At 30.6% G+C, this 18496-nt stretch overlaps 1 protein-coding gene across 1 annotated transcript in view; it reads left to right on the top strand.

Annotated features, from left to right (window-relative positions):
* LOC143069607 (BCL11 transcription factor A-like) overlaps positions 1-18496 on the top strand; it is a 52263-nt gene that overhangs the window by 16952 nt on the left and 16815 nt on the right. Inside the window, exon 2 of the mRNA XM_076244322.1 lies at positions 12572-12943. Within this exon, the coding sequence (XP_076100437.1) occupies positions 12572-12943 (372 nt within the window). The remainder of the gene's footprint in view (positions 1-12571; positions 12944-18496) is intronic.

The raw sequence follows: 18496 nt of genomic DNA, 5'->3' as shown, positions 1-18496 counted from the left end.
AACCTCTGCGGTTGTATATAGCTGCGCCCTGCGGAGCATCTGGTTTCTTTTTATCTGAACCCAGGGATCAAGGGTCTAACAGAATTAATTTGAAATTCTTTGCAGCTAGAAAATTTGATTTCTATCATTTCCATAGAATTTGTCACAATTGCTGCAGTTTCAATCTGTTTGTCAAAAAGACATTATTGAAATTTCACAAAATTAGAGTTTTACTTTTGTCTCTTCATTGAATTCTAAATTTAATTTAAAAGACAAAATGTTTGATTTTCAGTGTAAAAATATCTGGTAAATTTGAATGAGATTTAAAGGAATAAAAACACATCTGAGACCAGGATTTTTGGATTATATAATACTATGGATTTTAAAACAAGATGAGGATTTTTCTTTTAATACGTTGCAATGATAACATTTGTTTTGTAGGATTTGGCTCACAAGGGACATTACTCTGATACCAAAGCACTTCACCATTGTCAAATAATTCAGCTTTAACTATCAATGAGATTGTAATAGTAGCTTTTGTGACACTGAATATTTACTTCGTCCTCAGACTGATCATTTCGCTCCCCATTTTAATTACTATAAGCTTATTGATTTTACTGAAGAAATTTTATTATTTCGTTTTAACATTAAAAACGTGATCTTGTCAAAGACTTGATTGATCGATAGCCCCAACACAGGCTGGCTCCAATAGCGGTAATTAAATGCCCTATGGTCAATAGTTTGTCCACTCGGTAGCCCTCGGTGGTCACCTTTAAAGTGGTTATTGATGGAGGTCAAGCCAGGTTATGATCAAGGATCAGTGGTGAAATAAAATAACAATACAACACCAATACAGACCCTTCAGTGAGACAAATAAATAAATTGTCGTTCAAGTACAAGTTCAAAAAGTCAATGTTTCTGGTCAAATCGAAACAAAATATTCATTTGTAAATGAAAAATTCATGAAGATATCTGATTGATTATTATAATAAATGTTTATTGCTTTAATTATTTTTTTATTTGTTTTAAATGTAACTTTATTGTCCTTAAAGTAGACATGTGACAGTTTCCTGAAAATTAAATTAAACCCATATACAAGACAACAATTTAATCCTCGGAGAACCTTTAAGAACATCATTAATATGTATTCACAAGATTTTTCTGGAAATTCCAGATTTTCTTTTATTGAATCGACTTTCTGATGGACATTTACATTGCTGTTTTGTGAAAATTTACGATAAAAATTCTGACATGGATTGGTCAATATTATCAGGCATTTGAGAGAGAAAAAAAAACACATTTGTTTTCACAAATTTATAGGGAAAAATAAAAAAAATGCCAATTATTGGAATTCCATTCAGCAAACAGAATCAAGGACAGGTCAAATTGGAGTTATACCACTGGAATAAATTATCAATGTTTTTGTCAGTTTGGGAAAAAGAAAACGGTCTTAATGTCTTTTCAAAGAACAGTGACGTCAACAGTGTTTATAAATTACTAAAATTTGTTAGGAGATTAATGTTTTGGCTTTAATCAACTTGTTGCATGTCCTTTGTTAGGTTGCTGTCTCTACACAATCCAACCAGTCTCTATATATATGTCTAGTATTAATTGAAGCTTTTGTACATTTTTCCGTGAATTTTTTTTAATGGTAAATTATTGTAACAAATTGGTCTCAAAAAAGAAAAATTACATAGGATATATTTAATTAAAATTCACTTGTGGTTCCATTTCAGGCAGAATCACCCCATCCTGTATTTTGCGTATTAAGCAACAAACCCAAATATTTGTGTTTAGGGTTTCTTTACCAGTCTGAGTTCTTTAAATTATCCCTTGTGTTTTAGAAAGGTTCCTAACCAGCCTTAGTTTTGTATACCTTATAGATTTTATTGACATTTGGTAGTGAATTGTGTAAAAATTGAAACTCGAGGGGGAAAAAAGTAAGAAAAATCCTGTTGTCTCTTTTCATCCAACAGTTTACTGAATTGACTCAAAAGAGGAGGTATTATAACAGAATGTTTTTGTTTTTATAAGGAAAATTAAAAGTTTAAAGAAATCTTCTACCTTATTTTGCACTTTCATTCTAGTCTTTTATAGGGGTTCAGTGATCAATTCATACCTTAAACTTGTTCCTTCAGCTTAAAACTCATGGAAAACAATTTTCCAAATGATAGACGATATGATATTTTTTTAAACATTCAGAAAAAAAGAGGAATTACTAAGATCCTGAGAAAATAACACTCTTTCTTTTTTTACATTTTACAATATATATTCTTATTAACAAACTTATGGAGTTTGGTTTACTTCAAAACAGATATTTTTCCATACATGTTCATAAGTTGTGTTTGATATGATGGCAAGAAAATATATGTGTATTTTTATTGCAAGCAAAATGTGGATGCTTTTGTTAAATTATTTGTTTTAAGTTGGTATTATAAAATAAAAATTGGGCCTAATATCATGCAGAGGATTTGTACCAATCTTGCTTGTATTTGTATTGGGTATTTTCCCTTTGCTGGTTTAAAAAAAGGTATCATATTGTGAATTAATCAAAATAAATAAAGATTTTGGTGTTCTATTCATTTATATGTTTTATTTATTTGTTAATGGGGAAAGAAAATTTTCACAAAAAGACATACCAAAAGGTTGAATAAAAAGAAAGAAGATTTTAATAGGCTTCCTATCAAACTGACTTAAAAACAAATATTTAAAGATTACTTTGTCCTTGTAATTAAGTAAAAAGATTTTTTCAAAACTATATTTTGTGCTCTGATTTTTAATCTGAAACTGTAATTATTTGATACTCTTAGATATATGATTTGTAGGTAATTTGATATAGTTTCTCAGAAATTTGTGTTGAAGTAGAAAGATTTTATAAATTAAAAGATATTTTACATAAAATCTGATGCTGTAAATTAGATGCCCACATTTTATGTTTTCTTAAGTCCAGTATTTTGAAAATTTTCTTTCTAACAAAGTAAACTTGATTAGATGCCTACATTTGTCCTTTCAGAAGCTTATGACAGTTTGATAATGCTGTTTTATATATTTTCATTCTAAGAAAATGATGTTTGTGAAAATTTCTTATGTTAACATGTAGGCCTTAAAGTTAATATTAGAACAAAATGAAAAAAATTTCTGAATGGCATGTACAAATTTAAAAAAAATATAGTAAAACATTTAATAAGATGTAAAAAATGCTTTAAGTAATTTAATGAAAGGGTGAATTTTCCCTTTCTGTACTGACAAATAGATTGTTACCCATGCCGTATTATAAATTTAAATTTCCCCCTAATTAATTAGAGGTTTTCAACTTTAAAAAAAATTATAAGTCTTATGCTTTCGTAAGGGCTGTCATTCTAACTACTTAAAATAAATAATTCAACTTTTTAATCCTTTCCTGTCAATTAAATGTTTTATACATGGTCATCAGAGGTCTAATGTTGACGGAGATTAAAAAAGTGAAATTCTATTTTGCTATGCCATGCCGTAAAGTAGCTATTTCTTATTGATTTTACGTAACGGTTAAAGAAATACTACTGGTAATAAAGCATACAAGATGTCCTCAAATTCCTAGCTTTCACAATTACGTCTTGGCTGTGAGATTTAAAGTATCTCATTAAATCTTGACAATGTTACATCTTCTTGTCACACTGCTTCAACTAAGAACCCAACCTCTACATTATATTTAAAATTCAAATGTACCAAAATGAAAATAAATTCCACATATTTGCCCATTACATTGGCAGAAATTCACTTTAATTTTAAATTTTAAATCTGTAATTATGTTATTAGATCTTTAATTTGCTATTTCATAACAGTTTTCGTGGACTTTTTTTTCGGGAATAGACCAGGAAAATTTTAATGGAGAACATTTACATGGAGGGTGAAGTCTGCAATTTTAGCTATGAAACCCTGCTTAGAATATTAAAAAGCAAATGCATTTAAAATTGAGGGAATATAAAATGGTTTATTGCAGGTGCATGTCACATTGAAAGATTTGTTGAGAGACGAAGGTATAAATTTGGAAAAATATTAATAATATAAAGAAATGGCATTTCCTTCATTTAGATTAAGTAGAAGGAGTATTATAATGACCCGCTATAAACTTTTTTATGGTATTCAATAATGGTTGAAAGGACAAAGTTTATAATGACAACTGACCGTTTGTACTGACCACCTGAAGCATACCTTTAAAATGCATTTTATTTATGACTGGTCAAGGAACATGGTCTTCTATTGTTGGTTAATTGTGGCAGGATATTTTTTGAGAACATTAATTTTGATGGGATTAAATGACCACGGTCAAGGGGTCCCCGGTGAATTCATTTGACCAGATCTTATTGTTTGTCAGAAGGTTGCGGTCAATTCATAAAAAGGTCTGGGAAAATTCTTTTTCTTTTGTTTTCTGCATAAAAAAGAATTAATATGATAGCCATGTATTTTTTCTCTCTTGAATAGATTTGTATTTCTCAGAAGAAATGCTGACTCTTTCAAAGTAATTACCAAGATAAAAATGTCGATGCTTTTTGTAGAATTAACATAGCTTTAGGAAATTTAAAGATATTCACATTACTTTAAACAGAAACTACAAACGTTTTCAACAATTATTAAAACTTTGATGTTAAATATATATATTTTTTAATAAATATTCACAATGATCATATTGAATACTGTGTATTCTACAAGCTTTTTGTAATACTTGATGCCTGATGTAATACTATGGATGAGATGTTTTTCTATTTTGAAATGTATAAGATATTTGTGGTCTTTTTTTTTTAAAGTAAAACCAATCTAAAATTTCAATTTTCATTGAATTCTTAAATTTTTTTTAGAAAAAAGTAATTTTTTTAATTTTAACAGTGTTTTTCTCTACACAACAGTAGAGCTGTCGTTTTTGTTTTAGCTAAACAATTTATTTCTTCGTTGAAATGTACACTGAATGAATTTTTATGTTGTTTTTTTATGCCCCACCTACGATAGTAGAGGGGCATTATGTTTTCTGGTCTGTGGCTCCGTTCGTTCGTTCGTTCGTTCGTCCGTTCGTTCGTTCGTCCGGCTTCAGGTTAAAGTTTTTGGTGGAGGTAGTTTTTGATGAAGTTGAAGTCCAATCAACTTGAAACTTAGTATATATGTTCCTTATTATATGATCTTTCTAATTTTAATGTCAAATTAGAGTTCTGACCCCAATTTCACGGTCCACAGAACATAGAAAATGATAGTGCGAGTGGGGCATCCGTGTACTGGGGACACATTCTTGTTTTGTATTATTTCCTAAATATTATTATGTGAAATATTCAAAGTTTCAAAAAAAACATTCAAGTATAATTTAAGATTATGAATCAGGTCTGTTTTGAGAAATTCCAATCTCTAGATTGTCATCTTAGATTTCTTTTTATTTAAAATATGGAAATAAAACTTTCTGTATTTTATGCTTCTGATGCACTTTTGTTGATTAACCTTCATCTGAAAGTCTCAAAGCAAAGGGAATTACAAGGTTTTATATTACTAAATGGATTTGGAATTGTTTTATATTACTAAATGAATTTGGAATTGTTTTCTATTATTAATTTATATATTTAGTTGACCAACTTGTATTAGCACAAATACATAATCATTTGTAATTTTTTTTTATGTATTCAATTTTGCCGACTTTTACTGACGTTTTTTTTTCACAATTTTCAAAATTGCTTAATGTTTTCAAATGAGTTGAGTTCCTTGTTGGACAATATTGTAAATTGTTGTGTGTCAAAATTCTGGCGAAAATTCCATAGATATATATTACAAAATATAGTCAGTTTACAATAAGTGAACATTGAGTAGTATCATTCTGTATTCTGTGCGATATTTGAACTGCCTAAATAGGTAAACATTTTTATGTACTATGACAGTTTTTCAATATTTATATTTAAATAAAAGTGAAAAAAAATTTTGTAAAATGTTGCAAGCACCAGAAGAACCCATGTTTTCTGTTGAATTTTTTTCTTCAAGCATAAATTTTACTTGTTAGGGAGGGCCTGCTGCAGCTTATAAATGGTATCTTTTTATTAAAACAACGCTCATCCATTGTATCTATTTTTATTTAAGTAATTTCTTTTATTGAAATTGTATGTGATTATTTAACTGTTCTCTTTTAAAATGTTTTTTCTGTTTTATATATATGACTTCTGAAAATTCAATGAATTGTCATGGTACCAGATGTTCAAGAATTATGCCCCTTGAAAAAAAATAACGATAGAAAACAGAAAAGTTATGGATTTAAGTTTACAAGTAGTAAAACTAAAAGTTTGGTCATTTTCTGAAGTCTAGGGTCAGTTATCAGTATCAGAGTTTTTTTTTAGGGTCAGCTGTGTCTGTGATCTATTAGCAAACAACAGTCAATCAATCAATCAAGTTAGGTTCAGAAGCTTATTACATTCAAAAACATCAGGGAACATTGATTACTCCATGTTTATGTAACAAATCCAAACCTTTATAATGCTGACTGTAAAATACCTCACTTCCATGAGTTATGGCATTCTGAAATTAAAAATGGAATTTCCATGATAATGTTCATGTATAATGAAGACTTATGGTGTGGGAAATTTTGGAAGAATTTTGCATTGTAAACGAAGCAAAAGATATCAAGGGGACATAAAAAAACATTTCTGGAATTTTCTGCTGATAACTTTTGAAATTATTAAGAAAATTACAGTTCCTACTTAACTTTCATGCCAAGTTCACCTGATATGGATTGGCAATATATTTTTACAGTTCCTACTTAACTTTCATGCCAAGTTCACCTGATATGGATTGGCATATATTTTTTAGATCCTTGATAGTCATATAGCTCCTTATACATGCTTATTTTTTAACGGTTTGGTTTTGAATATTGCTGGTAGAGATAAATCAAGGAAAGAACTGGCAATGCTGCATTATTTTTATCCCTTCACTTAATCAAATTATATTAACAGTTATCAAAGGTACCAGGATTATAATTTAGTATGCCAGACGCGCGATTCGTCTACACAAGACTCATCAGTGATGCTCATATCAAAATATTTTTTAAGCCAATCAAGTACAAAGTTATGGAGTATTGAGGATTCAAAATTCCAAAAAGTTGTGAATTAAACCACTTGAACCTCCCAAAAAATTAAGGTTATTTTTGGACGGTGTAAAAAACTGCTCTATTCAATTTTTTCACTCGCATTTCAATTTCTTTATATGAATTATTTGTATATTTTTAGTATGTATGTTTTAAATTCTGTATATTATATTATAATTTTCCAATATGTGATAAAAATACAATTTATAATAAAGGTTTCCGAACTTCTATTTAAAAAATAATTTTTTATATAAATAAATATGGCAAGTCAATGTTTGTGTAAACAAACAATTGTTTTATTGTCTTGCTGATAGGCTAAACTGATACTAGAGATTTAATCGTGGGTTATGAGAGGTCAGCAATGTTCAGTGTCCTGTGACACTAACTGACCCTTCAATGACACCACTGTCCACTGTACAATATTTTTATTCTCTACATGAGAACTTTTTTGCTTGATGAATAGTCAAAAAATATTATTTGTGGTATGATTGATGCAGGTGACCGAGGGCCATTTAAGGCCAATGGACATTAGGACTGACCAATCAGGGTGGCCTGAGTTGTTTATAAGTCTCCTGAACTGACCCCATGTTTTATCACTTGAGTGTAATCAATGTAAATGGGAAGTTTATTTTATATCTATGGGATACTTAAAATCCTACCCTGTTTTTGTAAGGTTATTATGATGGAAAATCATGATTTATTATGTAATTGTAATAATATTCCTCACAAATGTAAGTATTCAGTAAGAGGCTTTTAGTTCAGAAGTAATAATTATCAGAAAGAAGAATACATACAAGAATAATTTGACACTCCAAAAATGCAATTTAATTCTTCTCTATGCTTTAGTGCATCAATTTCTTAAATAATATTTCGTATGTTATCTAGTCTTTAAATGTAATGCTTGTCGTTTATTGAGGAAAATTAAAAGAGGCAGACTCTTTAATTAGGAAATGTGACAAAGGCTTGGTTTTCATTAACTTCCTGTGCAACATTGGGTAAAATCAAAGTATCTACCTGCCGCTTATATATATAGGTAAATCATTAGAGGAAAATCAGAAAAACCTGTACCATTATCATTACTGAGATTCTTTGTTCTAGAACATCAAGGTCATTCATTGTTACAATATGTTTATGTTAATGACAAGAGAGTTGTCAAGTTATCATCGCAATCCCCTTTAAAAGGGACATGCGATGAGCTAAGGGGGAGGTTTGAGTGGAGATAAAACTGGTGTAACCCACTACGTCTTTAATCTGTCCCATGTGTTGCTTCTAATTGTTTTTCTTTGTATTTGCTCCTGTTATTCTTGGAGGAGCTGATGAAATTAAGGTGGTACCCAACACTTTCACTAAAATCAATTTGGCTCGTTTAATTTTCATAAAATTTTGTCAAAGTATTTATTTTGACACTTTAACAAAAATATAAAAATTTTAAATAATTTTGAACCAACCATTTTATTAGAAAAATTACACTGGTTATATAGCAATTTGACAAACACCAATTTTGATCATTGAGAAGCTTAATATTCCTTTTACAACACAACATAATTAAAACGTTTAGGTGACTTTATCTCCCTGTATTGTTAGGTACCACCTTAAATATCAATGAAGCTTGCTTGACAATCCACTAAAATTGGTATCAATGAAAGTAAATGAATCCACAGTACCCTTTTTATAGTCAAAATTGGCCATTATATATACAAGAAAAAGCAGATATGATATGATGCCTAATGAGACAACTCGGAATATCATGCTAAGTCATGATAGAATAAAAAGAGTTCCAAAGGGGTAACTGGAATCTATTTATCAAGGACAGATAACACCATTGCAAATAAGAAAACATGCATTGGTTATCTAAATATTGGGGATAACTTGATGGTTCTATGGTCTAAGTAGTCCAACTTCTGTATCACTAGCTTGTCAACACTGTCTGAGGTTTTAAATTTGAACCCTGCGCAAGATAGGTGCATCAGACTCCAATCTTGATAAGACTGTGATTGTTAGTTTCCTGCCAAAGGTTTGTGGTTCTTCTCTGGACACTCCAGCTTTATCCACCATTTAAAAACTGACCACCTTTAAATAGTCAATAGCGCTAAGGCCAGGATTTTTTAATTTGTTGGTTTACGGATCCGCCGACCCGATTTTGCCGATTTCGAGAATAAAAATAAAATCGAATTTTCAGGCTTTTTTTATTCTCGCCGACCCTTACAAATGAATTATCCCTGAAAAATAATTAAAATATACTTTTTAAAGAAATGAAATGCATTAATCACTAACAGAAGTGATGACACTTTCTGTTGTGAAAAATGAAACTTCCAGTTTACGTTTCTAAAAATAGACAAATCAATTATTAATGACCTTGAAATGTCGTTTGCGCAAATAATTTTGCGGAACGAAACCGGTGTTTAAAACCAATTACACAATAACTTCGTTTCCCTTATTTGTCACCGGTCCGTAAGATGCATGTTCTCATAGAAATAGACTTGTCCAAATGTGGACAGGTGGAAGTTCAAGACATCAAGTTAAAGTACTGAATTTTAACAAATCATTTGATATTTTCTTGTTTCATAGATAATAAAAAAATATCGTCCATTTGGATAAAAAACGGGAATGCATGACAACAGATTATTTAACCTGATATTCTGAATCCAGTGGCGGATCCAGAAATTTTCATAAGTGGGGGCCCACTGACTGACCTAAGAGGGGGCCCGCTTCAGTCACGCTTCAGTGATTCCCTATATAAGCAACCAAATTTTTTCCCAAAAAGGGGGGGCCCGGGCCCCCTGGGCCCCCCTCTAAATCCGCCTCTGGAATCTCGTTTTCCAGTGGACGAGTCTATTACGTTTTTGACACGTGTGTTGAAACTTATTTTCGTACGACGTTTTTATTTTGTTTTCTTTATCAGTTTTCGTGCTTATTATTTTTCACCAAGTTTTGATTAAAAGCTAAGTCAAATAACTGCCGTGAATCTGTTTTTCTTGTTTGTGAAATGACGATTTTTCGTCTTTGTCCGTGTACCACCTTTTTTTTTTACCGGAAATTATTAGACAATGTCATGCGATGTCTCTTACAGCTGAGCAATAATATAATTATTTCATCAAACTAAAATTTAAAAACGATGTCAAAATAGTATGACAAACATATTATTAGAAAGGTGAAATATATTTTTATTTTGCATATCAGTTTTCTGTCTTGAAAATATTTTTTTTATTTTTTTTTCCCGACCGACCGACCCGACTTTTTCATGGAGAAAATCCGTAAACCAACAAATTAAAAAACCGTGGCCTAAAGTGGGTTGAGCATAAATCAATCTTTACATTACACAGAAAAACCTATCAGAATTTATTGAAACCAAAGTCACATGAACTTTTCCTCATTTTCTTGTAATTAAACACTATAGAGTAATTTCTGGTCAGTGCAGAAGATGTTTGCATATTTGCTGCAAGTATTGATTTCTGGTTGATAAATGTGTGTTATAGGTTCCTGTGGAAGATATTTATCCTTCTCTATGGCAGTCATGACACACACCTTTGTCACCCTGATGTCATTTGTCACTGCATAACAACTTATCTAGTGTCATGGTAACATGACATATTATTAAATTTGATTCCATATATCGGTGTGGCAGACTTACTTTTGCAGTCTCCATGGATTTTGGTCACATGCTTTTCTTAAGAAGATTATTGGCAGTTAAATGAATTAAAACTTGAACTGGTTTTGAAAAATAAAAATCTAATGCATATGACATTTTTTTTTAAGATGAAACTGCTTTCCAAAGTAGTTAATTTGTCTTTCAATGCATTTTAATCTTGAATTTTATACATTTGTGTCTTTGAATTTAATCTTGAATTTGATTCATTTGTGAATTGAAACTAATTACCTTGTCAACATACTTGTATTTATAACATGTATTGTAATGCTTTCTCTTTTTTGTTGGTTTTGACATTTAAAAAAAAAATGGCATTTTGTAGTTTATTGGATGTTAAAAAAAGATTAGGTTTTATAAGAAATCAGAAAGAACTATAGAGCCTGAAGACAGTCTATGTTTTTTTTTATTGTTTATAAATCATTAATATTGTATAGATATATTGTTTGACATGTGAATGTCCTTTACAAAATTTACAATTTAATAATGATTGTTTAAAAAAATGTTCAGGGCTGTAGGATTTATTGTATGATTGACTTATTCTCAGATGAGCACAGTATATATAAGCAAAGTAATATTTAAAAGTTTCTATAATTAAAACGTTAGAAAATGTCATCAGCTTTTAGAAATAAAAAAAAAGATATGAGAAGAAGAAAAATTGTCCTCATAAGAAGGATATTGTATTTCATTATATCATTGATATTTATTGATATATTACCATGGTTTATAAATATAAAAATTCAATTTCATGGTTACTAAATTTTTGGTAATTCTGATCAAAATGACATTTTGTTTTACTTACTGCATTGATATAAGTTTACTAAATTTACTTTACAGTTTGCCAATTTTTTTTAAAAATCTGAACTATAAATGTATGCATACTTTATTTAAGATTACATTCTGGAAAATGCTTCAAGACTTTCTAGGGATTAAATGTCACTGACCTCTACATATTTACCTTGAAAGTGCATTAAAGTTATTTTCTTTTAAGAAAAATTGAACTTCATTAAAACAAAAAGAAACCATGCACAATGTTCACTTTATCATTCTTAGGTCGTTGGTGAATAATTTTATTGACAATTCCTTATTTTTCAAAGTGTTATAAATTGCATATTCTTAATGAGCGAGTAAAGTACAGAATGTTTTGTCTTCCTGTATCAATCAAGCTAGAGAAGGCAGTGCCATTGATCCTGGTTAGGTATAGATCAAAAGATTAGAAAGGAAGTGTATTAATCAGGTGCAAGGGATTTGTCTGGACTTCTCCTTAATCGATATAATCCCCAGCATGTAATGAAAGGACTGAACCTATTGCTTTAGTTACTTTATCTTATTAGCTTACCTGAATAACTAGTGTGATGGAAAAGACATTGTCTTACCTGTTCCTTCAATCTTTATTGGATTCCTTGCTTGTAAAGGAATTATTTTCTTCATTAGTAATCCTGATGAGTTAAAAGAAAAGTGTATCTTTTTTTGTTTTGCTGCATAAAATGCACTTTGGTTCAAAATCAGAAGAATCGCTAACTAAAAGTTTTGGCTTACCAGTTTGGTTTATATTTTCAACAATATTTATTTTGCATTTCTTATAATAAATGTTTTTGCTTTCACAAATGTTTTGCAATATTAAGTTTATACCTCCACAAAGGATCCCACTATCATGCTGGTCAAATGAGCAAAACCACTAAAACACTTGTTCTACTAATAAAAGTGTTAAATGTACCATTTATTTGATACTATTGGGTAATTGTTAAAGTATATGATTATAGATTGTCTAGTTCAACTTTGTTTGAAGTAGTAGATAATAAATGTATAGTTCAAGACAATTACTCCGGGTATTCCTATTTATATATTTTAATTTTCTTTTGCAGTGGAACAGGAAAATGACTTACTTGTATGTGGAGAATGCCAAACCAGCTTTCCACTGCGAGACATACTCAAGTTTATCAAACATAAAATCAACAAATGTAACAAAGACGATGGTGATGCAGATACACCAGAGAATGATGATGAAGACCAGGAGACTGCAGACATCTGCAGCAGTATCAGTCTTAAACGTACCAGTATATCTGCACCCATCTCTAGAAAGGAATCATTAGAGACAAGACTGTCTCCGTTACTAGACTGCAGTAACGATGATGTCAAAGAAAACGATTTCTCCCCTGAGGAAGAACTCAAACATGTCCGGCCGCCATTGAAGTTGAAACAAGGGGTAGATGCCGAATCTAACACAACTCATACAGGTAGGTCAAATTCACTTCACTAGAAGATTAAACAACATTTAGCAGTTAGATATATAGATTCTTGCTTCTTTGGAAAACTGGCATTAGTAAAAACTAAATAACATTCAGTAGCATGATATGTGAATATTCTTGATACTTTACAAATACATATTTGCAATATTAAACAATTAGCTTTTCCTAGACTAGTAGTAATAAGGAATATGGGCATTATGAAATACTCAGATCACTGATTTAATTGTAAACCTTATCCTGTGTCACTGTGTTAGAAGAAGTACTGTAGGCCCTTTATCCCATCTTCATAATAGACTTAGAAAAAAAAAGTTTCATGCTATTTTATTCAATGAAATACTGGTGTTTTGTAAATGTACACATACAGGATAATTTTGACTGCCAAGGACATTTCTTAAAATACTCCTTATGTTCAAATCTGTTCAATATTTCTGGTAACTTCAGATTTTGAAATAAACCTTTTTCACTGTTGTAGTTAAAAAACAAAAAAGACTAAACAAACCAGTTCTGACCAAATAAACTGAAATATAAGTGGTATTTCTGTCCACAGCATAAATTCCTTTTAAGTATAATAATGGCCCTTTTATTGTAGACAGTAAGCTAAGTTCATTGGAAACAATATCATTGGTTCTTGACTATCATAATACCTTTAGTATCATTTTCGAACTGTGAGCATTGAAACACATCTTCACCTGTTTTGAGTTTCAAAATAAGTTCATTGGAAACCAAATCTGTGGTTCTTGACTATCATAATACCTTAAGTATCATTTTCGAACTGTGAGCATTGAAACACATCTTCACCTGTTTTTGAGTTACATAATGAAACATCTGTATGATGAGTGTATTCTCTGAAATGATTAAAATATAATGAACACAATGACATTAACAGAAGGGTTCCAGGTTACTCATAATGACAAAACAAATCGGCAGTTGCTAGCTAATTACATCAGTTATGTTCTTTATTAGTTGATATGTCATAAAATTAACAAAGATAATTATGTTTTTATAAGAAAAGTAGTTCCTCAAAATAGAATTATTATGCAGACTTGTATAGGACAGAGTAGTTAGTAAGTTGCTTCATCTTGTTCAGTTACCTTTTCTCCTTATCTACTAATATCTAGTCATCAATTAAATCATTGTTCAGTTACCTTTTCTACTAATATCTTGATATAAATGAAAGTATTGTTTGTTCCCCAAAACCTAGCCTATCCAGAGAAATTGCTAGGTATAAAATTCCATTCTCAAATTTAAACAGAAAAATAATTTTTCGTCTCAGTCTTATTGAACAGGTGTAAATTGACTTGTAAACATTTGCTGAAAGTAATTACATATATATCTGTTTTGGTCATTATCTTTAAACAAGAGCATAGTTTTGTATATTAAAAGAATTACCTACCAAATAAGCAAGGAAGGTAGAGTTTGGGGAGCACTCAATTCATTGAGGCCTTTAACATCAATTAAATATTCCTGATCTACTAATTATTTCCTTCAGTTACAAATCCTTCATCTACTAATAATTCTAAGTTTCTTTTTCAATAATCTACTTATAATTATCATTCCCTCTCTACAATTAACAGAAGCATGTTGAGTTAAAGCATAGTCTGCTTCACAAACTATCTTATGTTGAATGCACATTTTGATCACACTAATTAACAATGGTATTGACAAGGTATATGGGTAATGTTCCAAAAGACAAATATATATGCAGAAGTCATAATTCAATACTATGTATTGAATTTGACAGTCATAACAGCGCATCAAAGATAATAGGCTTTAGTTGATCTGAGACTCGCAAGTTTACATTGGAAAAAAGTAAAATCACAAAAAATACAGAACTCCGAGTAAATTCCGAACTGAAAGTCCCTAATCAAATGGCAAAATCTAAAGCTTAAACACATCAAACGAATGGACAACAAGTGTTATATTCCTTACTTGGTACAGACATGATCTCATGTAGAAAATAGTGGATTAAACCTGGTTTTATAACTAGCTAAACCTATCACTTGTATGACAGTTGCATAAAGTTACATAATATTAACAACAATGTGTGAATTAAACCAACAGACCAGTTTACCTTTATGAAGAACAACAATAAAAGTGCAAATTTTTTTATACTAATCCACTTAATTGTAGAAGTTATTATGTTATATACATCAACCTATATATTTTTTTATTTTTCAAAGATAAAACCCTGATACAACCTAGTTCTGAGTTACAAGAGAGTTAAAATACACAGAAGTTTTAGTTAGTCAGATTAAGAAAAAAGAAATTTGATCATCGAATATATCATTCCATTAATCTTGTGTTATAAAATTGTAGGCTGATGAATTGTTTTGATTGTCTAAAGTCTTACTTAATATTGAATTTAAACAAAATATATGCCTTCTTTCTTTTGTTGTTTTGTTACATCTATTTGTATTGTTTTTTTGTTACAATGACCTTTTCAGTTTTTTTATCTAGCACATGAGTACTTAAAATGATACGAGAAAGATTTTTGTGTGCACTATATATGCTATTGAAATAAACTTTTTGAAGCTTTGAATAAAAAATGTAAAAAAAAAGTATTAACGTAAATACAAAGCTCCATGGTAAATTAAAAAAGGGATGAAGTCCATAAAATCTGGTAAAAATCAAAAGGTCGACTATATCAAACAAGATTTTGATATATTGATATGCTGGACTTGCTGTAGCACCTGATATCCAAACTAGTTCATGCTGCTCAAGTATTATCTATGTGGAAATGTCCTGTTTTCGTTGTTTTTTATTAGTTTGTGCTGGTTTAATTTCTCCCTTTTAGTTACCTACATGCACACAGTAAAATATTTTTTTGCATTTTAATAACTTGATCAAGTATAAAAGTTGGTGTGCTGGCTTGAAACAAATGTACATACTAATGTTTAATTCATTAATTGATTGATCTTTTTTCTGGCCAGCTGTTACAAATGTCATAGTGCACTAGTTCTACATACGTTACATGACTGGTTCATGTGGCATACAGAAGTAACAGTTAATATCATAACAAAATAAGCCGCCTTTCTTTTAATAAAATATTTTTTTGTGTTGACGAAACTCATTTTATGTTATCAATGTGAGTTGTATCCAAGCATATCTTGTTATAAAAATAAGAAAGGTCATTTCATTTTGAGTGATATAAATGCATTATCATCTTCTGTTTTCCTTCAGTCCATTGGAATGCATGAAGATTTATTTCACGCTTTTCATTTAACAGATAAGGCAAGCATCAAGCATTATTTTGGCATCCGCAAGATGGAGAAGCTCTTTGTTAATGGCTATGATCTGAAGTTGTTGATGATAGAAAGTGATAAGTGAAGGGACATGTAACATATGGTGTTACATAATCATACTAGCTTCCGGTTGTGGTAGCTATGGGGGATTCATCATTTTTTATAACGTTTATACACATATTTTTTACCTTAACGTAAACTCAATGGCTACTGGATACAACAGAACAACAAATGAAAGATTTTAACGACCTTGACTGGCTATACAGCCCATGCACGTCGGAAACAAAGTCTCAGATTTTCTGACCTAACTTTTATATTAAATTAATCACAAAGTCTATTTCTTCGGAGTAAAAATATATTCAGGATTGAAAGATTTTTGCTTGCCCATTCATTTACTCAATGACTGGTTATGATGTATGTTTAATCCCATATTGACTGCTGCTCTGTTGTTATCGAGCACAAGTAGTGTAGAGTACCTGTTTGGCCTTGTATTTTAGAGGACCATAATCTTGCGTTTATTTTTGGACTGTCTTGTTAGTGGCAGACCAGTAAATGGTGTGCTAATCATATGAGTCTTTGTTTTATATCGAGGATCTTTTCCCGCTGGTTATCTTATTTTATTCTTTTAGGACTTGTATGTCTACAATATATAAATGAGGTACAGTTATATTCGTTCAAGACTGAAGACGTTGTTACTTATACTTTTTTTCCCGATGCCAGATAAATTCATCAGTGTTAAAAAAACACCAGCTGGTCATTTTCCTCTTTCAAAATTAAAACAGTCTGCTGTCAAGTTTTTGTATCCTGATGTTGGTTCCGGTATACGAAGATTACCGTGCAGGCTATATCAACATTACAAAATCGAGTTTAAAGTACACACAACTTATCTTGGAAATTTGAAAATGTTTTTTAGTTGTATATACACGGTTGTAAAATACCAAAAAGTAAAATAACAAAAATACCGAACTCTGAGCAATGTCATTTGAGGGAACACCGTCCAATCGATGGATAATTGGTTATCAAAGGTATCAGGATTATAATAACATGTTCACTGTGGTGACATTGGTCTCTAAACGACACATGTGTCATCTCTATGAAATAGCGTTTTAAATACTAGAGGACCAAACATTTCCAAAAGACTTTAGTGTGGGGCATCACTGATGAGAGAACATTTGTAGACGTACGCATTACGTATTGTTAATTTTGATCACTTCCGTTTGAGGTTGTTATGAGGAACAATATCACTATATTTGTTATTAAGATACTGTCTATAATAATTATGTTAATGTTGCTACCAAGTACGATATGCAAATACTGATTGTTCATCACAAAGATTCGTCAACGCGTTTGACACGGATAAACCCCTTATCCACCTTTGTATATATACCTACGAACCTAGAAAAAATGGCTTGTGTGGTTTCAGAAGCTGTACTTCTATTTTGAGTATAGACGTTCATAATTCTGTGAACTTGGTAAACAAATAGTTGAGGTGTATATATACTTATTACAAGGCTTTCGATATCAGAATAAACAAAAAATGAGCTGATATTGTAAGTGTCTACAGATCTGAAATGCACATTTCATCATTTTGTTTCATTTCACTTGTTCAATTATTTTAATCAATACATCTTATTTCAACTGAAAATGCGAACTTTGATGTACACCAAGATCATTTTCATTATCATCATATGCACATGAAGTGACCTACTGCAAGTATGATCTTAGTACATATATAGCTATTAGAAACAAGATGAAATCAAACACGGGAGAAAATCGGATTATGATGGGATTTTTTTCACTACAAATTAAAAATTCATATTGGACTTCAAGAAATAAAGTAATAATTGCAACATTGGTTGCTAGCGGTATTAATCAATTGCCGCGTAGAAATGAATTTTCCCCGATGGCGGAAGTCTTGTTGTTGTATACTTGTCAATAATCGTCCATGGTTCGAGTCTTTAAAGGCAATTTTTGATTACATGAAATTTGCTCTTTAGAAATTAATTGCATAATTTGAAAGATGCCAGCAGAGTGGAAGTCGCATGTCACCCGACCGATGCATTTAAGTAGATTTTCTGTGTAGGTAATGGATATAATCTAAAGCCAAAAGACCGCTGTTTAAATTTGGCTCTTCCTGCTAATAAGGTGTCGTTAATAAATTTTCATGTTTGTTTGAATTCGTGCTGTGCTTTGTTTTTGGACGACCGGAATAAATGTTATGGTTTGTCGGTGTAGCCGATATTTCTACAAACATAATAAGGTCAAATGATTCAGCTGTTAACCAGGAAAATAGACAGGA

Source organism: Mytilus galloprovincialis, chromosome 3 (genome assembly GCF_965363235.1).
Source record: "Mytilus galloprovincialis chromosome 3, xbMytGall1.hap1.1, whole genome shotgun sequence".
Taxonomy (NCBI): domain Eukaryota; kingdom Metazoa; phylum Mollusca; class Bivalvia; order Mytilida; family Mytilidae; genus Mytilus; species Mytilus galloprovincialis.
This window is presented reverse-complemented; position numbering and strand designations above follow the sequence as displayed.